Below are 24,706 nucleotides of genomic sequence, written 5' to 3' on the forward strand. Positions count from 1 at the left end.
AAAAAAATAAAAAAGCTCAGGAACATGGCAACATGGAGACTGGGTAATATTTACCTCTTTGGAATTCACCCATCTTTGGGAGTGTAAAGAAAATACTGATATTGCTATTATAACTGCAAAGCCCTCAGATGTAGAGTTCATTTAAAAGTTTTTAAGCCAACTATTGATTATCTGTGTTGATGAAGGAAGGCAAGGATAAAAGAAAACAGAGAATCCAACAGCTTATTTTCCCCACTGGTTTCTGTTTCATTCATGATCCACTCTTTCCAAAGACCATTAAGAGCAGCAGAAGTGACTTCATTTTTTCTTCCTCTCCTTTTCTCTGCCAGCCTTCGGGTGGAGGTGCTAATGAGCTGGAATAAACTCAGAAGAAGGCAGAGGGGACCTTCCCAGGAAGTCAGGGGCTTGGATAATCTACAGAGTGGGGCCCCTGTCCCTGATAATCAAAAATTAATTGCCACCTCCAAAGATCATTTGAAATATCCATTGTATAGCAAACCAGACTATTTTTGACTCTAGATCTCTTTTTCCAACTCAGTCTATTTAAATAGTCCCAGGGGTCAAATATCTGGCCACTCCTTTAAAAATACTCTTTCAAAATATGATAAATGGCTGTCTTTGGCATTTAGACTAATAAAAATGTATTTTATCTCCTCTTACCACACAAACCTTACTTTCTCTAAATAGCCCATTGCGAACATTATCAGTGAATTTTGCTCAGTGTACAAATATTTTATGTATTACAATGAGTAGCAGAACGCAAAACTTGCAAATATTTATTTTTAGACATATGGGAAAAAAAGCAATTAGAGCTAAAAATGTGAAGAATGAAGAGCTCACTTAGAAGCAATTACATTGGACATGCAAACTGTTCTGCCATCAAACTTTGATTCAGATGCTATGGAGCATATTAAGAAATATCACTTGCACACACACAAAAAAGAAAATATTATTTCACAACTGAAAATATCCAATCACTATAAACAACATCTGGGGGTCATTAATAACTTACTCGGCAGCTGAATTAGCCAAATAAGAAGTGGCCTGACTCAGAATTCCTAAATTTCTATTTTTGGAGAAAAAAACAAACATGACTTATATGCACAAATACAGATGCTCTCTGGACATTTTATGTGAGTGTGCAAGTGTGTATAAGCATAACAGTGGATGTGTGTACACACAGTGAGGCAGAAGCTATCTGTACATTCATCACTACCTCCCCCTTAAGTGGTGTCCTGTTTTTGTTTTGAGGAAGTTTAAAATTGGAATATTGAGTTCCCTCTCCTTGCTCAGAGCCTTGTATGTAATTAGCATATTTTTCAGACTGGTAAGAATCTAACCATAGGCAGCATCTGAGAAGTTTTCCATTCCAAACTATTACAAAGCCTTTTGTACATAGCCTCATAACATGGTTTAAGAACAGGCATGCTCTTCAAATATACCAGCCCTAAGAGAAAGAACTAACAATTTTACTGCCACATAAGCCACTGTATTGAAACACCCTAAATATTTATACTAACAGTTGAAAATAGTATCGGAGAACAATGCCAAAATATTTCTTTTACTCACTAATAGCAACAGTCTTTGGGAAGACAGATGCCAGAAAGCCAGCACTTTTCTAATTCACTGGGCCCCATGACATGGTCTGTTACTATAGGTTTCACAAGACTATAGTATCAACCAGTTTCAACAGACTGGTTGATTTACGGGCAAACGAAAATAGTCTTTAAGACAATCCATATTTACATTAAAAAAAAAAAATCACTAAAACATCTCTCTGAAAAGTACCAAATTTTGATTGTAAGATGCACAATTCTTTTCAGATTTCAGTTTCTCCAAGAATTGGTGGTCTCCCAGTAAATGGTGTCTCACAATTATGCTGTTTTAATTCCAAGCGGTACATGTAAAAATAATCTGTATTACAAACATATTGTCTTAGATTTGATGAACTACAGTCCCAAGTTGTTTGGTCTGTATCAAAGGTCAGAGGATTCTTCTCTTAAGGGTCAGAGCATAAATATTTTCAACTCTGTAGGGCATGCTCAACTCCGCCGCTGCAGCACCAAAACAGCCATAGATAAGACGTAAGTGCATGAGAATGGTATGGCGGTGTTCCAATAAAATACTATAGCGCAGCAACAGGCCCGATGTGGCCGTGGGTCTGGGACACCCTGTGTAAACTAGATTGTCAACAGCACCTGATGAGAATGGGCCCAGCAGGGCACATGAATAGAGCATCAGGCCTGATGCTATTCCTGTTGAAGGCACAAACTCATGCAGTCTTCCTGGTCTAACAGCTCACCTGGAGCAGGATAGCAGGACAGGCCAGACAAGGCTGAGGCCACTGACCACATCTACGCTCACGTGAGTCACCAAGTGGACACTGTCCAGGGTGGGCAAGCAGGGTGGGATATGCAGATGCATGTGGAGAATGTGGCTGGCTGACCGCCGTAGGAACACTGTTTTTGTCCTTTATGTCCAAAATTTTGCACAAGAGTTGGATTCTGTAATTATTATTTAAGTAAATCAGAGGAGTTAGCAGTTTACCAACAAGAGCAGCAGGCACTGCAAGAGCACCCACAGTACAGTCCAAGGAGCTGGGTTCAAATCCCATCTCCATCCCTAGAAGAGCTCTGGGGGATGACTTCCTTCCACAGCTCTGAGCCTCACTTTTCTCATCTGCAAAACAGGGATTACAACATCTACCTCCAAACATGGTTGCAAGAATTTAAGGAGATAATGCTGGGCTTAAGTGTTTAATAAATGGTAAAGTTGGCTTTACCAAGCCTTTCACACGACTCATTACATGAATTATCATTCAGGGACACAAACTATATTTAGGGACCTAACACTGTGCTTGACAACACTCTCTCAATGCAATAAAAGGTTATGAGTTACGGCTATTATTTATATCTTAACTGGAATTCTCAGGAAATGAGTTGCCCTAGTTAACAAAAAAAATGAAGTTTACAGAGTATTATTACAAATCATTATTTCACTGATAGAATGCAAGAACGTGAGGACAAAAGGGGATCTTAAAGATCATGCAGCCTCAGGGTTCTTAACCCAAGGTTTCACGTTGTCTGTGTATCCTGAAAAACATATGCAAAATTTTCTATATTTGCTTTATATGTTAATTTTTGCTAATAATATTGTTCAGAGCCATCATCATATTTTCATGCACATTTTTATCAAAAGAAGACTCATAGCTTTCATCAGATTCTCAAAAGGGGCCAAAATCCCCAAAAGCTCAAAAATCCTGTCCAGTCTTTCATTTCACATATAAGACATGGAAACAAGGAATCAACTGAGTTGCCAAAGCTCCCTATTTAATATGAGGATTAGATCTGAACCCAAGTCTCTTGACTTCCAGCCAAACGTCCTCTCCAGGACGTTGTGTTTTGCCTTAGTTTCTTGGGAATTAATACACTAGCATGCATCCCTCCCGGAGAAGGCAATGGCACCCCACTCCGGTACTCTTGCCTGGAAAATCCCATGGACAGAGAAGCCTGGTGGGCTTTAGTCCATGGGGTTGCTAAGAGTCGGACACAGCTGAGCGACTTCACTTTCACTTTTCACTTTCATGCATTGGAGAAGGAAATGGCAGCCCACTCCAGTGTTCTTGCCTGGAGAATCCCAGGGACGGGATTGCCTGGTGGGCTGCTGTCTGTGGGGTCGCACAGAGTCAGACACAACTGAAGCGACTTAGCAGCAGCAGCAGCAGCAGCATGTATCCCTCCAAACTCCTGACTTTGTACTTTTACTTAAGGCAAGGTCTTAAATGAGCCATCTGCCTAACGAGGGAGCTTCCTAGGTGTCTCAGTGGTAAAGAGTTCACCTGTCAATGCAGAAGATGCAAGAGACACACGTTCCATCCCTGTGTTGGGAAGATCTCCTGGAGAAGGGAATGGCAACTCACTCCAGTATTCTTGCCTGAGAAATCCCATGCACAGAGGAGTCTGGCAGGATGTAGTCCATGGAGTCTCAGAGTCAGACACTGCTGAGCAACTGAGCGTATGTACATGCACACCTGCCTAAGGAATAGACCCTACCTTCTACTGCTACTTCTTGCCACACTCTGCCATTCATGTTGGCACCAATTTCAGCCCCAGGTTCCTCCATCAGGCCTGGACAGAAGCTAACAAGGAAGGAAGAGCTGGCAGTAATAGTTAGGTTGTCAACTTCCATTCTCCACTACCATTACCACGGGCTCCAACTTTAGACAGTCCCACGACACTGACCCTCGATCTTACCTGTGGAAGTGTAATTAAAATAATTGGTAACAGGGCATTCCCCATGCAAATTCAGGAGGTCTGAGACTAAAAATCAAAATTTTGTAAGTTCTTCTGGAGACTTGATAATGAGGTAAAAAATCTCTGCTTAAGCTCAGTTTCTTGCCTAAACACAGTATTCACTGAAGAAATTTTTTTTTCCTGTTGTGCTTTAGAGCTATACAGAAACGCTGGGTTTTCATTCTGAGCACTGGTTCTCAGTATCTTCAGCAATAGTTGTGGAAGGTTCTGTAGACAGAGCTGATTATAAACTAAGCACATAGCAGGCTCTGATTATCTGATCTCTCCACTACTGCTCAGAAGGAAAATAATTCTGGCAATAGGAGATTCCTGGAATTTATCCTAAAGAAACCACCAAAATGCTGATGTTTTTATATATAAAGATGTTCATTACAATGTTAATTATACATTATACATTAAAGCGACAAACAAAACCCTGGAGGAAATGATATAAACTTCTTACAGAAAGAGAGTATGTAAACTCTGATACATTCATTTTATGTACTATTATGCAAACATTAAAATGGTGTCTATAAAAATGTTTATAATAATATGAGAAAAGGTTCATTTTATAACAACTGAAATTTTAAGATATAACAATTGTATATATAAAATATTCTCTCTAAAAATGCTTTGGCAAGACTGGAAGGAAACAGATAAATACTGATGAGATTATTGGTGCTATTCAGGGAGGCAATATCAAAACGTGGATAAGCATAGCAGCTTTGAAGCCAGACAGACCTGACCTGAAATCCAGTCTGACCACTTACTAGCCGTGTGGCTTCCTTGCTGTAAACTTTCTGAGTGTCTGTTTCCTCCCCTGGTTAATACGAGCCTCCTTATAGGAGTGCTGTAAAGATTAAGAAAATGTATGGAAAGGGCTTAGCATAAGGCCTGACATATGGTTCATGCTCACAGAAGAGTGGCAATTATTATTATTATTATACTTGTGCTTTCCATAATGGAAATAATTTCATAATGAGAAAAATATTTTGAAAAACATATGAGCTGTTTTTTACTATTTACTCTTTCTTTCCTTCTTGAAATATCATAAAAAGGGGATGAGGGATGGGGAGCATCTGGTTAACTGAAGATTCTGGTTAATTAGGGCTTGCTGCATATAATCCTGCAACTGTGATGCCATACGCTCAGCACTGGGTCACATTTTGGGGGAGAGCATTAAGGGCACGGCATGAGAAGCTGAGGCCCACGTCCTGTTGAGGTCCCACCACTGCTGTACTCCTTGTTTAGCCACTGGCTAAACAGTTCAACCACCCGATGTGGCCAGCGACCCCTGTGCTCCTGGTTTCAGAGTCGTTGCTCTTGGTTTTAGAGAGGTAAAGCATCAAAGACTGGGAGGTCTTTGAAAAGCCTGAGGAAAGCTCTTCCATGAGAAGGGCATTGTGAGGTGTGAACGACATGGCTGAGGGTAGGATGAGCAGCTAGCAGGGCTGGCAGTGGTGAGACCACCTCCTCAGCTCAGGCAGCTGACCTTAGCATCCAGTGTTAGCAAGTCCATTTGAGGGGGGTGTCCACAATACTCCCTGTTTGTTCAAGTCCTGACACACTTCACTTTCCTTTCTTTCAAGAACTATGAGACAGAATGTGCTTCCCGGAGCATAAGACCTGCCAACCTAACTAAAATAAAAGCAAACCTCAGAAGAACCATCGATTACTAGTCTCCTTCCTCCGTCTGAAAGTGCATGTGCTGGGGATGGAACAGGAGTCAGCGCCCTGGGAGGGCAGTTTCTGGCACAGTGTATGTATGATATCTTTGTTAAAATATTTTATCTCTTATTTAAGACCCAATGCTCCCATGTGGAACCGTGAGGAAGACAGTGCGACCTGCGTATTGTGAACTTGCCTCACGCGGGATCTTCTGTGGAGAACTCTTACAGGAGACAGACAGAGCCAGTCGGTGATCCATAAAGTGTACTTCAGGCCTAAGTGCCATCCACCAAGCAATCTTCCTAATCATGAACGTCATGCTGGCTGAGCCTCTTCTTTCCCAACACTTTCTGATATGATTCCAGGCTGAACTGTAATCTGTACTATGTTTCTGACCCACAGAACCCACATTTCAATAGAACCTGTCAATGTCCTGGGTGCTAATAGCCCCATCACTGTTCCCTGATTTCCACAATGAATTCTGTCATCTACAGGTGAGGTAGGAAGGGTGGATGCACTGACCCTGGAGACAGGCTACCATTGGCTCTAACTTAAGGATGCTGCTCAGCTTTCTCAGAAAGAGCAACCCATAGACCATGCAGACTTCAGGGACTGTTAAGCATCGTAAAAAATGAGCAATAACCAACCAAAGATGTGGACCAGTTTACGAAGGCCGTTCCTCCGGTTTGGAAAGGTGAGTAAATGTTGAGAGAAACCCAGTTCCTTTGAACTAGCAGTTTCCCTTAAGAATTAAATCAACTGGCAATGAGCTACTGTTAAAGGACCGAGGTCAAGAAATACTTGACTGTAAGGAAGGTGGTAAGATAAGGGACACTTGAAGCCCTCTGAATCTAGCAGTTTTTATATCTTCTCAACAAACAGGCGTGCATGTGTGCTCAGTCTCTTTAGGAATGTCTCTTTGGGACCCCATGGACTGTAGCCCACCAGGCTCCTCTGTCCATGGGATTCTCCAGGCAAGAACACTGGAGTGTGTTGCCATGCCCTCCTCCAGGGGGTCTTTCCAACCCAGGGATTGAACCTGCACCTCCTGCATTGCAGGCAGATTCTTTACTGCTGAGCCACCAGGGAAGCCCTTCAACAAATATATATTGATACAAACATGAGAAAGGCATGATTCTTTCTTCTTTAGGAGCTTAGAATCTAGTGAAAAGAAATGCAGTTGACGCTGTTGACTTCAGTACCAAGCAGAAGGAAAGAATAACTTTGGAAAAGTACTGAGTAACACAGAAGGGACAGGAGCAGAGTGCCCCAGATGATGATTCTCAAGATGCTTGTTCAGCCCAGAAGCAGCCCATTACACAGCCAGGAAATCAGCCGCCTCGCTCCTCACTCCTCTACCCCTTGCTGCAAAGTTGGTGCAGCCCTTCCTTTCTTATTGACCCAAGGGAACATTTCCAATTTAATAAGAGACAACTTGATTTTCCCTCCAAGAGACTTCCTCTGGGCCCTAACCACAATGGGGCCCGTGAGAGTAGGACCCAGAACTACGTGAGCCCTCAGGGGACAGTGACATCTTCTAGGAGGGGGGGAAAAAAAGAGTTTTGCTTATGGAGGCTGAATTTTGTCTACGCTGAAAGCTAAAAATGGCAAAGGGAAAAAAAAAAAAAAAAAAACCCTTCATTCTCTGAGCTTCAAAGTCCAGAGTATTTTCCACGTCCTCACCTGAAATAACGTTCTCCTTTCTGAATCTGTCACCGTCCGGTTGAAGATCCACTTCCTCTAAAGTCCTCCTCTGACCTCCAGGCCCTCTTCCATTCATCTTTCAATTCCAGTGGCACCTAGACTTTACCTCCTCAGCCCTTTGCAGATGCCTGGCAGCATCCTGAGAGGGCCAGGTTTCCCATTTGCCAAGCTTGGCAGATAGCATCTCCTTTGAATGTCAAAAGTAACTCTAGACTCCTTAGCGCCATGTTTGTCTCACTTAATGGAGGAAAAGTGAGTCCATGGGGGTCAGCGGCCTGGGTGGGGGTGGCGTGGGGGGGTGGTACTCACTGGCGCATCGGCAGCATGTTAGAACTGTGACCCTGCAGCAAAGGTCATTCATGGGTCAAATGTGGGACTGTTAAAAGGATCACACATAATAGTGGCAGTGACCACTTGTTCTGGGTTTTATCTCAACCAACTTCATTTCTCAGGGCCTTGAGAAGATAGGCCAAAATCCCAACAACATCTAGAGTTCTGCTTTCCACAGCCAGCGCTCAATGAACGCATGGATAAGCACCCAAGAAGCATTAGAACACACAATCTTATTTTGCCCAAGTCCCAGGTTCTTTCGTCCTCCAGGATGGTGACTGGAGAGCCAGAAAGGAGGTCCAGGGAGCAGAGTAAGGGCGAGAATTTCTAGGTAACTTCCAAAGGGAGCATAAAGCCCAGATGATGGAATCAAGGCCCATAGCAGCCAGCAGTGAGAAGATTTCCTGAGCAGGCAGCACAGCTGGCTCCTGACCCAACAGCTTGGCTACTCTGCCTCCTTTGAAACCCATTACCAAGTCATGGCAAGCAAAATTTAATTTTAAAAAGGGAAATGATTTATGTGCTACAGGAATAAAGAAGTGACAGAAGCAGGAAAGCTTGCATACATTTCATTTTTTTGAAATTAGACCTATAATTTTTTCATTAAAAAAAAAAAAAAAAAAAGGGATGCCAAGTTGGGAAAGCCAATGCATTCTAAGCAGAAAATGACAGAGAGGTGTATAATGAAAGTCCTGTCAGCATCACAACCCCATGTCTTATAAAGAGTGTGGGAGAACACAGCATTAGTTTGCTACAGCCCCTTTCAACTTCTAAAGAGTTTCAGCTCTAAAAGGGCTCGGTATTCATTATCTGCTTCTCTGATGAGGTGGGAAGCCACTGGGAGATTTGAGCAGAGAAGTGATCAATCTGGCTGGTATGTTGAAAAGAGACCATGAGACAGCAAGGGCCACAACAGGGAGACTGCTGTAAGTCACACAGACAAGAGAAGACACTGGCTGCCTTCAGACTTGATCCCAGTCTAATGGGATTTCGAATCTTTATCATCATTCCTTTCTTAACCACTCCAACACACACCAATCCCTTTAAATCCTACAGATCCTATTTACAGGAGAGACCTGGTGCTCAGTTATCTGTTCCTGTCTGCCTAATGATCTCAGGAAATCTGAAAGATCTTTCTGAGCAGGGACCAGGGTGAGTAGCATGCTAGTGTAATGGTAACGAGCACAGATATTGAGTTACACTGTCCAGGTTCAAGTCCTGGTTTACCACTTGCGGGCAGATTCTTCTAACTGAACCACCAAGGAAGCCCTTACCACTTGCTAGCTGTGTAATATTGCTGTGCTTAAGTGTTCTTATCTGTAAACTGGCAGAGAACAATGATACTGATGCACAGTATGCATGTATCCATTCAACATACATACATACTGGGGTCCACAGTGATTCCTCAAAAATCACACACAAAATTGTTTGTTTTTGGTCATGCTGAATGGCATGCAGGATTTTAGGTCCCTGACCAGGGATCAAACCAGCACCCCCCTTTAGTGAAAGTGTGGAGTCTTAACCATTGGAACACCAGGGAAATCCCCACTTAATCAATATTGATTACACACCTACTATATGCCAAGTATTGTGCTAGTTCCAGGCATATCTTTGTAAAAAGACAGACGAGTTCCTTGCTTTTAAAGAGCTTATATATAGTACGAGTGGAGAGTGGGGAGATGGACCAAAACATGTAAAGAGATGAATACAGGAGTTCATTTCTGAAAGCGATGAATGGATGAGAAGACAATGGTACATTGGGTGATGGGTTAGAGAAGATCTGTGGAAAGTGGATGGTCAGAGAAGGCTTCTCTGGGGAGGAGACATTTGAGATGAGGCTGGAATGATGAGAAGAAGCCAGACCCATGATATCTGTGGAAACACATTCCAGGCCGAAGGACAACCAAACAAGTATTTCTGGAATGAACCTATATCAAATGAATTTGAGTAGCAGATGATACCTTATTTTCACTAGCAGTCTGTAAAGGTATGAAACAATTTTGTGCGTGATTTTTGAGGAATCACTGTGGACCCCGTATGTGGTTAAGGTTGTATTGGATAGAGCAAAGGGTACAAGAAGATTCTGGTAACATGAGTACTTAAGCAGTACTTGCTGTGTTTCATTTAAGTGTTTTCAGTCATTAACTCATCTCATCGTCACAACAATCCTGTGAGGTAGGGTCTACGCCTAGGATGTATGGTCCATGGCTCGCTCACATTTCACCAATACCCTTCCCACACTCCACGCTGTAAGCTCCTGAAGAATGGGGAAGTTTCCTGTCTTGGTCACAACTTTGTGCACAAGGACCACATCAGGATTTGCACCAATATTGAGTAGATATTGGTGAAATGAATGAGCAGATAAGTGCATACTGAGCACCAGGCACCATGCTGAGACCTAAGTGGCCTTGGACAGCCTGACCTACAGTCCAAGGATCTTAAGTCAATCCAGTTTCCCCAACGGGACAGACTAAAGGAGTTTACAGAGAACATTCATTTATCATGAGGATTTTAGAACTCAAATGAATATAGACTTGTTCAGAACCTCATTCTACCAACCCTACCCCAAACCAGAACATTTTTGTTTGTGGTTTTTCATTGACCCAGCTCTTTCCCATAGAGTGTGTGTTTGTGTGTTTTAATTTAATTAATTTAATTAGTAAAAATATTTGTTTCATCCTAGAAAGCAATCAGAAAAGACCCTGATGCCGGGAAAGACTGAAGGCAGCAGTAGAAGGGGATGACAGAGGACGAGATGGTTGGATGGCATCACTGACTCAATGGACATGAGTTGGAGCAAGCTCCGGGAGATGGTGAAGGACAGTGAAGCCTGGCATGCTGCTGTCCACGGGATCGCAAAGAGTCGGACAGGATTGGGTGACCAAACAACAACAGGGAGCAATATGTTGATCTTGCTAATGTAATGGAATATAACTTTCTTGCTTTTCTCTATGAAATCCTACATGAAATATTAGCCAATATAGACACAAATCCTTTCTTCTGGGCTGACAAGAGTTTATTGAACCCATGAGTCCAAATAGTTTTTAATAACCCCATTGAATCCACTCAGCTACAAAAGGGGTCCAGCGTTACTTTAAAATATCCTTTCAGGTTTGAAAAATAGAACAGAAACCCACTAATCCTACCCATTCCATACATCATAACTTTAAATTAATTTACAATAGCAACATTAAGATTCTTTTTATTAACCACCCCCCTCAAAGGGTTGGCACCCAGCTTCCAATGCCTGTGCCTGAGGAGGCCTGCTCTCCAGCCCTCCTGTGTCTTTACTGTCCTGGAAGCCAAAGCTTGACTGTCCAAGGACAGTCTAATCATTCCATGGACTCTAGAGCATATTACACACAACTTGACCAGCAGCTGTCTTGGGGTTTGGTCTACTATCTGGCACAATGAACGTATCATTCTCTCTGTCCCTACTTCAGCAACTACATGCAATAAAGAGCAGGTAGCAAGAGTGGCCTTGGTTAGACCATCCTCTAACGATAAACAGAACCTCTAGAAAATTTCTGAGACAAAGCAATCCTTCAAGTGAGAACTCTGAAGGTAAAAGTCTTCTGCAGAAATAGTAATACATAAGAGGCACAACTCCTTTTCCACTTGGCTTCAGTTAAAGAGAAACATCTGCCTTGTTATCATTGGGAGGTGGGTGGGCACTGTAAGCAGGCAGGCGGGGGAAGCCTGAGTCTGTACAGGAACCAGGAACAAAGCCATTTGATCGTCAAAATCCACTGAGACCATGAAACCTACTTTGGCAAGAAAAAAATGTTTACTCACTTACAAATTCCCATGATCCTTAACAAAACAACTGCCTTTCCTTTCATTTCCAGCAAAACATGTGATGTTTAGAGGGAAAGAGGCAGAGTCCAGCTCATCCTTTAAGCTTCAAAATAATTTTATGCGTCCTGAGTTTTCTTTCATAGAAAGTCAAGGTTTTATCCCTTCTTCTGTTTCCCTCCCTCCCTCTGCTTTTTCTTCTTTTGTCTAAAATGTCATTATTTCACCCAAAGGGAAAACGGAAAAATTCAGGGCAGAGTCAGAAAAGTGTCTTTAAAACATACTGTAAAAAGTAGAAAACTTCTTTTCCACTAAGGTTCCAGTAAGAGCCCTGGAGCCTTAGGAAAATGGTTCCTTTATTATTCAAAGAGCAAGGTGGGTTTAGATGACTGTGTACAAGTTATCTAAGGCCTAAGAATCTAATAGAAATGGTAGGGAATCTTCATTTATCAAGAGAATGTCTTTTCAAAAAATGAATGAATACAAACTTTTTCTGAGCCCAGCAAGTGGGCTGTTACTGCAGGATTTTATAGACGGGACAAGTAAGGGGCCTTACGTCACCTGCCCAGAGGCACAGCAAGCCAGACGGTTGGGCCTTGATTAAGCTGGGCTACATACCTATAAGCCTAAAACTCTTTTCACTACATCGTGTTGCCCTCCAGGCCCTCAGCAGAGTATACGTCTTAATATTGATGTAGACAACGTCTCCCTGAAGTCAGAGCTCATGGTGCTCTATACATGGACCAAACACCAAGATGACAGTCCATCTCATCTCTGTTCTTCTCAGGTGACTTACTGCATCCTTCCTTTAACCCCATCCCACTCCTTGGTCAAGACACCCACACACACGGGCACAAAATCTGCCAAAGAATTTAGAAGCATGACTACTTCTGTCTCTCTGAAATTGAAAACTCAAACCAAAAACAAACCATATTTTTATTATTTTTTTAACCCACCATGCCTTAGTCCATTTAGCCCCATCCACCTTTAAGAGCTGATTTCATCTCATTCATGTTGGGTCTGCCTCACACCTCCGACAGGAGCCAGTACCTTAAGGTTATCCATCTATCTGCTGTAGGTACCTCTGTTTGGGTTTGGCTGTCAACGCCTCGCACATGTGAAGTCAATCTATGTGACAGTAATGTAAACACTGTGCGTTACAAACTGGTGGACATTTATTGTTCTTACAGGTAAAACAGACAATATGTTTGCATGTGTGTGTTTCTTCTACAGTGGAGACAATAACACACCATAAATGAAAGTATGTGTTTTACCAAAGGATCATCAAATTATAAAAACAGGTAAGAGCAAGGTAGGGGACTGTCAGAGAATGCACTATGCTATTAGATTCTAACAGGACAGTGGGGCCAGGAATTTTAGAGATTTTGATGGGAAAAAAAATGCCATTCGTAATGTCACTTTCCCCTCATCATTATTATAAGCTCATTTCCTCATCGCATGTGCAATACAACCAGTTTTCTTAATGCTTTCATGTGGAGTCCATTGCTTTAGCTTTAAAAATAGCCAATTCTCTTTTGCTAAGAAAACAGCATATTGCCTTTAAGAGCATTGTAACTGACAAGATGGAAGAATGAGGCAGGATGTCTAGGCTGAAGCTTTTCTATCACCTGCCATTAATATGATTCAATTTATGCTTATGTCATAGGTTTAGACACTGTGCTGCACTGTGAGCAAAGAAGGGACTTGAATAAAATACAGTGAAGAAAGCAGATGGTATGCTATCAAAACCCTTCAAGCCTAAAATAACCTTTCCCAAGTAAGGAGAATAGTTAATTAAAACCAGGATATATTTACTCTATTCTGAATATCTCAATGTAAATAAAAATCAAAATGACACCTGTAACGTGGGACTAAATGATGAAAATTTCATCTATTCTATTTTTCTTTAATAGTTTCTAATCAAACTTTTCATTAAACAGCTTCATAAAATTCCACAGAGAATTTATTTACAGGGACTCATTGTAGATTTAAAAGCCTTACTTTTATTGTTCAATTAAATTTGTTATTCAGTGGACGACATTAAAACAATAGAGACGGTGGAAGGGGAGGAGAGGTGTCTAGCCAGTTGGGCAAGGCTGTCACATGAGCAAAGTCCATTTTCAGAGATGGACCTGGGGAATGTGAATACGCGGGGAGGCTCCCAGAAGCAATGCGGGGGCAACTCTGCTCAAGAAAGCAAGCCCAGTTCCCTTGCAAAGCCACGGACGGGGTTTGTCCCAGCCCAGGTCCTCTGACTCACATTCATGTCCCACTGGCAGAGAGGTCACCGGGCCACTTATAAAAACCACCTGGAGGGCACAGACTCGGGAGAGTGATGACTGTGGGCAAACACATCTAAGAGAGACCAACAGCCGACCTAGGGTGAAGACGGTCATCCCTAATGGTATTGGAATGTGAATTTTACATGATCTAGGCATTGCCAAAACTTTTCTAATACCCTTTCTCCCTATTCGTATTTTTCAAAAGTTTTCATTGGAGTAGAGTTGATTTACAACCTTGCGTTAGTTTCAGGCGCACAGCACAGTGGACCACTTTTACGTACACATATATCCACTCTTTTTTAAAAAAGCCTTTTCCTACATAAGTCAGTACAGAGTACTGAGGAGAGTTTCCTGGGCTACACAGCAGGTTCTTATAAGTTATCAGTGCATATGCCCATCCCAATCTCCCACGTTATTCCTCCCCAACTAATCTCTATTTTTAGAAACCAGATCCAGCCCTGCTTTTTCCACGAGGTTTTTCCCGACCCCTCACCACGATGACTGTCTTCTCCAGCCGGGTCGCCTCCTCCACACCCCCGCTCACTGCGAAATGCCTCCTGCACTCGCTTTCTGCAGCATTCATCCAATACTTCATCCCTGACTTTCCTCTAACATTAGTTAACTTTTCAGTTGTGTTAATCCTGTCTTCCCCAATTAGGTTTTAAATCCTCAAAATGAGTGAGGACTGCCTTTTACTTATCTTTTGAAACCCCTCTCTCACCCCTACTCTGTAACCCCATTTAATAGCAGAGAGCAAAAAATATATTAGTTAATAAAATAAACATTATTTAATCCTAGGAAAGCAGACACTGTCCTTTTGAGAAGGGCCTTGGAGGTATTTTATGGCAATTTATGAATTTCATGTGTCAAAGGTGTAGCTGCTAAATGCTATAAACTCTTTGCCATCAGCTCCACCATTCATCCACCTGGTGATATGGCTAATAAAATTTGATTTTTACAGCCTAGGCATACTGTTACCTAAATTACATGTGACCAATTACTGAAGTCACCAAACGTGTGGTACAGAATATATACTGTGTAGAAAATTCATCTGTGGGCCCCCTGGCACTCGCGGTAATCTGACAGAAGTGTCTCAGTCATCTGGCAGTGTTTAATATTAGGAACATTTGTTTAATGCCAGTCACTAATTAAATTTATGTTCTTCCACCAACTGTTAGTTGGTTGGAGAAACCCAACCCCACGTTTTAACAAACCCTTTAACCCATGCTGATTTCAAATAGCACCGGTTGGAGGTTTAAAGGAATTTCTCTGGAAATAAAGATGTATGACCAGAAGTGGAAAGTGAAGGAGGGATGTTGGTGAAGGTTTTTGAAATCAGGTCAGAATAAGTTTTGGGGTTTTTTTTTTGTTCTCTTACTAAAACTAAAATGAAATCCTATAAGAAGTACCAAATATTTGAAGTACAAACTACAAAAATACTAATATTCTAATTTTTAGACTAGTCATCGAGAAGCTCTTTAACAAAGGTACCTTTATTCCAAAAGAAAGCTTCCACTTTAAGAGACTGGGGAAGAAAAAGCAGCATTACCAGAAGAAAGTTCAGGAAAACATTTAAAAGTCAGATGCTTGTGTTTGTGAGAACATTTAAAACTAATTTAGTAACTCTTAACAACCATTGTGATCACTGTTAAATTGGAACTTCTATTACCAATTCTAGATGCAACAGCTTTGAAACTCAATGACTAATAACTCTTAATTTAGCCAAAAAGGTTAAAACATTTTTTCATTATATTACATTGTGAAACTCTAATTCTGAATACACTTAAATTAGGGAAAGCATTCTTTCAGTTCTATTTTGCGTCAAGAATTTAGAGACCCCTTGAGCAGCAAGCAGGACGGAGGGTTTGGGAGTAGGGGCTAGAAAAGGAAAAACTCAAAAAAGTATTGAAAAGGGAAGATTTATAAATGCTGAACTGAAAAGAGTATTTTTTTTAAATGTATTGGATACATCCAACTACTTGAATAAAAAAGGTTATTTCAATATTATGAATGACAAGGAAATCTTCCTGGAAAAAGGAAAAAATAACTTGCATAATCACTATTACTCTCTTACAGACTGATAGGCCAGAGTTGTAGAAGGCATCTGAACAAGACAGTTTGTAACCCCAAAAAAGTCATGTCTAATAAACTTAGGTCCCCTTCTGCTCTTTCTTTCTCTCCTTCTTGGATCCAGATAAGCCATCTGGTCACCCTCACCCTCCTCTGCCCACCACTCCTACTTACAACATCCCACCTGCCCCTGCTCCAGGGCTGCTGGTGTCACAAATAACCAGCCTAGAGAGGTCACCGTGGAGTCCCCAGTCCACGGCAAGGCCTGTGACGACTGAGAAGAATAATCTGAATCCGCATAATTCGCAAAACAAGGCATCCCTGGAAAAACATTACCCAACAGAATCAAGGAATGCTCCTGCTCAAAGGGCTCTCGTGCTCTCTAGGCCGCAGGTCTCCACCCCTTCTGCACCCAGGTCCCAATGAAGGAGTCAGTGTGGCTCAGTTATCACCCTGTTTGCTCTATGGTGGTGATTCCCAGGGAAGGGACAGGGTGAGGTGGGGGGTGTTCTTGCCTCGGTAAGTATAGGAACTTCCAGGTGACATGTGTACTATGATGATGCACCCCCAGAATATTCTGATATCCCTGCCCAGCCTATCGAGAACCTCTGATACGATCCAATATCTTCAAGGAAGATTTGAGAAAGTGAAGATTTGAGAGATGTGATTTTATCTTGTCTCAAATCTTTCACGGCATCATGCAAGGTCTCCTCAACTGAGGATGTGCTATCTTCTCCTCCTTTCCTTCTGTCTACAGAGAACTCATGACCAGTCAGCTAAACAGAGATGCAGACACAGATACATGTACACATATCCATCTGTGATGGGTAGAGTGTATAAAGATATAATCGTCATTGTTTAGTCGCTCTTTGTTGCGTCCGACTCTTTGCAACCCCATGGATTATAGCCCACCAGGCTCCTCTGTCCATGGGATTCTTCAGGCAAGAACACTGGAGTGGGTTGCCATTTCCTTCTCCGATACTACTTATACATGTAAGAAAATAGATGAAGAGTCAAGCAAAACCTACAAATTTGGTAATTTCTTACTCTCCAGATATTTTGAACACATCCAAGAAATTTAAACAGATAGGACAGCATATGATCTTAAAGAAGGGAACTAAATACAGTAGTATGGAATAGTGAAATGAATTAAAACCAAGGCAATTGTTTTCTTGATGTTTTCAGCCTCTTAACTAAGACCTAAATAGTTTAATTCTATCAGCTTAATTGGAGAAGGAAATGGCCACCCACTCTAGTACTCTTGCCTGGAGAATCTCAGGGACGGGGGAGCCTGGTAGGCTGCTGTCTATGGGGTTGCACAGAGTCAGACACGACTAAAGTGACTTAGCAGCAGCAGCAGCACCTAAGACCTAAATAGTTTAATTCCATCAGCTAAATTGGAGAAGGCAATGGCAACCCACTCTAGTACTCTTGCCTGGAAAATCCCATGGACAGAGGAGCCTGGTAGGCTGCAGTCCATGGGGTTGCTAAGAGTAGGACACAACTCAGTGACTTCACTTTCACTTTTCACTTTCACGTGGAGAAGGAAATGGCAACCCACTCCAGTGTTCTTGCCTGGAGAATCCCAGGGAAGGGGGAGCCTGGTGGCTGCCATCTATGGTGTCGCACAGTCGGACACAACTGAAGCGACTTAGCAGCAGTAGCAGCAGCTAAATTTAACCCAAGTTAACTTTTAATTTTTTAAAATTTAGTTTACAATCTTTTATTCATACCAAGTCTTTGAAACTGATGTGATTTTTACATATACAGCTCATAGGAATTCAAAATTCAGGGGCATAGGGACCTATTACATATCTATCTACCTTATAGTAATGACGTGGTTAAAATGGTGTATTCTTTTTACACTAGTGTATTTTTATAGTTCTTTATGGTGGCACTAGTAACAAAGAACCCATCTGCCAATGCAGGAGACATAAGAGATGCAGGTTTGATCCCTGGGTCACAAAGATCTCCTGGAGGAAGGCATGGCAACCCACTCCATTATTCTTGCCTGGAGAATCCCATGGACAGAGGAACCTGGAGGACTCTGGTCCATAGGGTCACAAACAGTTGGACATGACTGAAATGACTTAGCACGCGTGCATACCATGGAAAAGGGAGTGATCAGTTAAATTTAATACAATCAGTATCTGAAGAGCCAAAGCCTTTTAAGAAACAACTAGCATAAAAGCTTCCTATCCTATAAGTCTAATTTCAAGGTCGACCAAGCAATTTCAGACTCTGTCTTGAACAACAAATTCTAAATAATAATCCTGTGCCCTGGGAAACAGAGGCTGCCAAGGAGGCAGTGACGTCTTATTGCGGCAATCACTGGGGGAAGACGGGGGTGGGGGCGGCACACCAGGCTTGTGAAAGTCAGCCCCGTTCCCCACCACTGCTCCTAACAAGAACTGAAAACAACCAGCCACACACGCACAAGTTTCATGTAGGATAAAAAAATAATTATCATGAAAAGACTCACCAAATTCATCGCATATGCTCTCATTTTCTATGAGAGTCGGGTGGTCGAAGGTGTCCCGACAGTACAGGATCTGAGGGTTCTTGCTGACCACTGCGATGCCCCCCAGGGCTAACGCAAACTGGTCCGTGAGAATGGAAGACGGCTTGTCCTGGATGCGCTTCAGCATGGAGCGGTAGCGGCAGTACTGGGGGTAGCTGAGAACGATCACGTTCGTTTCTTCCTCGTCCTCCCCTAGACAATCGAGAAAACACTTCCGTTACTTTCTTCCCTCCAACAAAGAACTGTGGCAGCCATGGCCTCATTTCAATGCTCACCTCTGGTTTTGTATTAAAAATATAGTCTTCAGCAACATTCTTGTATTGGTTCATCTTTAGTCTCAGTCCCATTACTCATGCAGCTCCATGAAAAAGCCTCAGGTACCAATAAAGAAAGAAAGAGTTGGATCCATAACCCCATAGACAGACTGAAGAATGTTTAGGTCCCTGGCAAGCAGCAGAACCAGAAAACTGTTTTGAAAGAATCTGATGTGCATAAATATATTTTATTTATAATTAATATCATTATTTTATCCACAGGAAAATTCAGAATTTTATTGAGCTTCTTTGTATTTCTTTCCACAGTTTCGTGTTGCTTTTATTTTGGATTATATAATCTTTCAGTGCTTGAAGCCTGTCTAAAGGCCATCTGGCCCAAGAGAGATATCCATGGGTCTCCAGAACATCATCACCTGCTCTGCTGGTTGTTAGTGCTGTTCAATGAATATATCTTGCTCCCTTTATGGTCCTGTGGAAAGACCACCCATTGAAGACAAGTGGCCATGTGACTGGTTATGGCCAGTGAAATATGGCAGAAGTGGGTGGCACCTTTAAGAGCCAGAGTGCAACTAACCATACTGTCTCCCTCCCCTTGTTCCGGACATCTGTAATGGTCCAGATAGTGGCTACTCAGCCAGTTTTGGTCTTGAGTGAGGATAACATGGAATAAAGCACCTGGTTGGTCCTAAATGGATGTACAACATAAACACTTGTTTCAAATGGAGTATGATTTAGAGGTTGTTTTGTAGTGTGATCTATCTCAGTGTGATTGATACATCCACCTTCTCCACCCTCCCCCGGACCCATACCCCCTATCTTCTAATGTTCCTCAAATCCATCTGGTAACTTGGCACAATTCAGAGAACCACACAGAGAGGACTCCCCAAGCATCCTTGTGAGAGCTCCATCAGAACCAACTTAACTCAGGAGAACATTTCAGCAACTTTAATGAAGCTCCCTCTTATAACAATCTTAATGCTTATTTGCATGCCACCATATTTACAAAAACTAGATTCTGCATGGATTAATCCTTCTTTCATCTTAAGCTTGAGAAATGGCAACCTCCTCCTCCCCTTTGGTATCCTGCCACCTGCACAATGTCAAGCTGAATTGGGGCTCCATGACACAGTTTGCCATCACTCTCTGTAACCACACCATCAGGGCGTGTGCAAGCAATTCCCAGATATGTCACTTGCTTATCCAAAGGGAAAACACTCAATATTTCGAGCCTTTACCATGCTGCAGGGAATTGCACAAAACAGTTGTTCAGGATACCAACATTATCATGGCCATCTGGCAACCAGTGGGAGACGAATGAGGAAGGACAGAACATAATGATGGAGCATAACCAGTACCAATGGAAGGTGTGCATGTGACCCTTTCAGATAGGAGGCCAATACCCAGATGTATTTCTAATTATGTTCACTTAGTTCCTCAGGCTGGAGGCTTCTTCCAGAATGGAGATGTTTAGCTGCTTTCAAGATGACATCTTTTAACAGTTTATGTTGCTTAGACTCCTGCCTGGTTTGTGGGTAGCCACTTCATCAGCTGGCACACTTAATTAAATAGAAATACGTTTACACTGAAGCCAAGTCCCCAATGAAAAATAATTTGAAGATGCTGATACATGTCCCAAGGCATGCCCACTTGAGATTTCTACAGTAGCCCAAGACACTGGCTCAAATTTGTGCTTTCTATAAAGTGAAAAAAAGTGTTAGTGAAAATATTTACAAAAACATCATCAGAATTCCAGAGTGTCTGAGTACTATTTGAAGAAGCAGCCTCTAATGTGTCAATTACATTATTGCACTCTATTTGTCCAAGATGACCAAGATTTGTCCAAGATCATCCAAGATGACAGTCAGGGAGTATAACCAGGAACCCCCAGGATTTATTTCAGCATGCTCAGCCCCTAACACCATCTCTGGTACACAGTAAATACCATAACAGTGCCTGTTGGTCTCACTTCTGCGATGGGAGTGGTGTGTGTGTGTGGTGGTGGGGGGCAGCGCTGTACTAGTGTCTTTACACGTTCTTGAAATGGAGAAAGTCATACTTCTAAGGTTGAACAATGGGGGAAAAATGCATGTTTCAGAGTCGGTTTTATAGCAGAAGATGTCACCTGGACTCTTGGGACCACTTCACTTCCTTCCTTCATTCTCCATGAGGATGCCATCTCTAGGTTCTTAATTATCTCTTCTGGATGAAATCAGTCCCTGGCTATACTCTGTGCTTAGAAATGACTTTTTTTTTTTTTTTTTAATTCCCTCATCCTTGAAACATTTGTCTCTATTTCTTCACACAGTCTATAAAACACTAAACAAACCTTGAGTCCTTTTCTTTCTATTGGAAGAAAAAAAAAGCAAATTTCCTCTGATCCCAAGTCATGGAAATACATGCTATGAACGATGTCCATTCATTCTGGAGACAGCATCTCTAAGAATGTTCTGGGACTGCCCATATCAGAATCACACAGGAGAATGCAGGAAGGCAGAGAACCTTAAGAACCTCTGATTCAGAATCTCTAAGGCAGTGGCCCAGGAATTTATTATATCTCTGACAAGTTCCCAGATAGTTCATGTACACTAAAATGTGAAAACACCACCTGAGTTCAGCTTTTTTGCGTAGACTTAACAATGATTTACTCAGTTGGGTTTTGATCTTTCTCTCCACACACACATACACACACATATATATATATTTTCCTATTTTCAGGTTACATTTCTGTCCAAAACCCCACTGTTCCTGAAACAATATGGGACCAAATTCCCCTCTCTTTGCCACTGTACTAACATTTTTATACTTTACTAACATCAGGTATCACAGAAGACAGTGAATGTAAAAAAGCACTCTTAAACAAAAATACGAGGAACTGCTTTCCTGCTTAGAAAGCAGAGCAAAAATATTACTGCGATGGCTGGTGCTAACAATAAAGCATTAAAATTTACAAAGGCCTTTCACACAACATATCTTTGTTGCTGTTTCTCACAACAACGCTATTAGTACCATGCCACCTTGTTAATATTCCCTTAGGATGGGAAAGTCCAGATTCAGACTCTCAAGTGACTACTCTAGGAGCTCAAGGAACTAGAAAGTGATAGAGATGAGATTATAACTCAACTTTTTAACTTCAAGCTTGATGAGCTTTTCATTATGACAAAATGTCAATAAAAATAACATTATCCTTAGGGTAATATCTTGATTTCTTTTCCTATATGGGTGTGGCTGAAGTAAATTGTCTTTCCTTTGACATATTGTTGTTGTTGAAGGGATTTAACTAATTTACAACATTAGGAGTGAGGATGGTGGTCTTTGATCAAATGACATAGGAGACGTCTGTTTCATCCACAACTGTGGAATTCAGCCTGTTCTAAGTTAGAATTCTTCTACTCCGGTTAAGTTAGTGTTATTGTGGAATACCTCAATTCCCATTGTAACAATTTAACAATATTGACACACCTTCATGTTTATCAACTTTTTACTTTCTATCTATGTGATAGGAAATCAAGCCAACTCTTAGGTTGCGCAAGCCTAGAATCCCTACCCCTGGCTGAGAGGTTAGCACAGCTGGGACCTGGCCTTATGTGGTAGTGGTTACTGATTAAAAAAAAAAAAAATTCATTATAATTTTGTTGTATATGAACAGAACCATCTATTTGGAGCAGAATTTCAGCATTGTTTGGACAGGGGCAAATTTCCAAGCTTACAATGCGATGTTCCCAGAGGAGCTGCCTTTAATATTTACAAAAAGCAGAGGAAGCCCATGAGACCCTGAGGACTCCTGTGCAAAAGCATTCTAGGTGAGAGTCAAGATAAGATCCAGTGTAAAGGTGAGATCTGGAAGAACCAACAATTCATCTAGGTCAAAGTTTCACTGAGTGAAAATACGCTGAGTCTCTTCTTTGTGGTTTAGGCAGAGGTTTCATGAACTGAAGAAACTTTTTTTTCCAAGGCAAAGTGTGGTCACTTTACTATGAAAGGTGAATATAAAACTATGGGTTCGGAAGTGCTTTCCAAGTCCAAAATTCTATGATCCTATAACTGCCTCCTAAGCCTTCGCATTAAATTAACTTCTTCCTGACACAGCTACAAAAAAGTAAATTGTTCAACAGCTGTCATATTTTATTTTGCCCTAGTACACTAAGAAACAAATAAAGCCAAACAATCCTTTCAAGAATTCTTCTTTAAATTCCTCAGTTACTTCCTACGTCCTATGCATTTCATACCCACATAAACAAACACTCCTATACAAAGTTACGCATGAAATTGACAATCAGGCTGACAATAAGGCTGTGTAGGGCATTCCCCCTTTCCAATTCATAATAGGTCTAGCAGATAAATCTAAGAATGAATAAAGAGTGGATAAATTGCACATTTGTTTAGCAAAAGACAAACAAAGTGTTCCTGGAACAAAGATTATCTTTCAGCCACACCCACAGAGGGAAAGAAATCAAAGTATTACCCTAAGGAATCCTTCTCTAACACACACTAGTTGGCTGCAGTTGGTTGGGTTATATATACATTATTTGATTTCTGTCAACAGAAAATAACCAGCAATAAATTAATGGTACCAAAGACTGAAATTTCAAACCATAATTATGATATTCTATTAAAATGTCATCCCATTCCTCAAGTACCCCCTCCACCAAAAAAAAAAAAAAGTGAGTGAGTATGCTTATGAGTATGCCTATTTTAAAATGAAATATTCAAAGGGAATGAGTCCCCAAATGACTCAACCTCATTTCAACTTCAATGAAAAGAACTTTGCCTATTAAAAGTTAATACCTAAAAGTACACTGCTTGTAATGCTCAACAAAAATTACTCTAATCCTGCACTTATATCATAATTACACGTTTTGTTAACCTCCCTCAATGTCAATTTTTCACTTATTTATATATTTTCAAAGTCCAAAACAGAATTCCACTGAGAAACTATAATTATAACGTGAGACTCCACCCAAGCTTTTCAAACAGTAACTGTATACCATTGCTTTAATCCTCAGCATTGGGCTGGGGGTGGGAAGAGGGTGGGGGGAGAGGGTAAGAGCCCGCATTCATTCTGAATAGCGTGTTGCTCAAGTCGTCTTTGTAAAAAGAGAGATGCATGAAATAGCAAACACAATGAATTAATGGAGCATTGACTTTCAAATATCCATAATGCTATTTTTTAAAATAGATAATGGTGGCCAAATGCACAGAAGGCTGAAAACATAAATTCCGGAGGAGAAATTTGCTTTTATCTCTTACACAACAATTTAGAAATGTAACTTTCTTTTTCATTTTAGGGGGAGGAGAGAAGGCTTGTTTCGGAAACATCACACTGGTATGCTTACTGAAAACCACTATAATCTACTTCTAACATCACAGTAAGCTTAAAAAAAAAAAAAAAAGCTTAAAAAACCCTCGCACCAGGATTTTATAGAGCCTGGTGGAAAAAGTATGCATGTTCCTTCCTGCACCTAATTACCTCAAGTGAAAAATCTGCCAAGTATTTTGCCCTTTAGTTCTCTTAATCGTATTAGGGCAAATGCATTTGGATGCCAATAGAAACAAACATTTAAAGATTTTCACTTAAAAGATTCCAAATATGTATGAAGGTTATGTTTGAGACACAATGTCCCTAGTCCTTCAAGGATAATATACAGTGTTCTTTTTTTTTTGTTCCCCAAGCAAATATGAATTTGCTCATGTTATAAAACTTGATGTCTAGTTTTCAGACAATTTAAGTAAAATAAATGTCAATATGAGAGGCTCTTACAAAGATTTATG

General features: G+C 41.3%; 1 protein-coding gene across 1 annotated transcript in view; it reads right to left on the reverse strand.

Annotated features, from left to right (window-relative positions):
• Positions 1–24,706, reverse strand: part of ARID5B (AT rich interactive domain 5B (MRF1-like)) — a 193,455-nt gene that overhangs the window by 81,584 nt on the left and 87,165 nt on the right. The window contains exon 4 of the mRNA XM_010857414.1: positions 18,624–18,854. Within this exon, the coding sequence (XP_010855716.1) occupies positions 18,624–18,854 (231 nt within the window). The remainder of the gene's footprint in view (positions 1–18,623; positions 18,855–24,706) is intronic.

Source organism: Bison bison, unplaced genomic scaffold (genome assembly GCF_000754665.1).
Source record: "Bison bison bison isolate TAMUID 2011002044 unplaced genomic scaffold, Bison_UMD1.0 scf7180017864380, whole genome shotgun sequence".
Classification (NCBI taxonomy): Eukaryota; Metazoa; Chordata; class Mammalia; order Artiodactyla; family Bovidae; genus Bison; species Bison bison.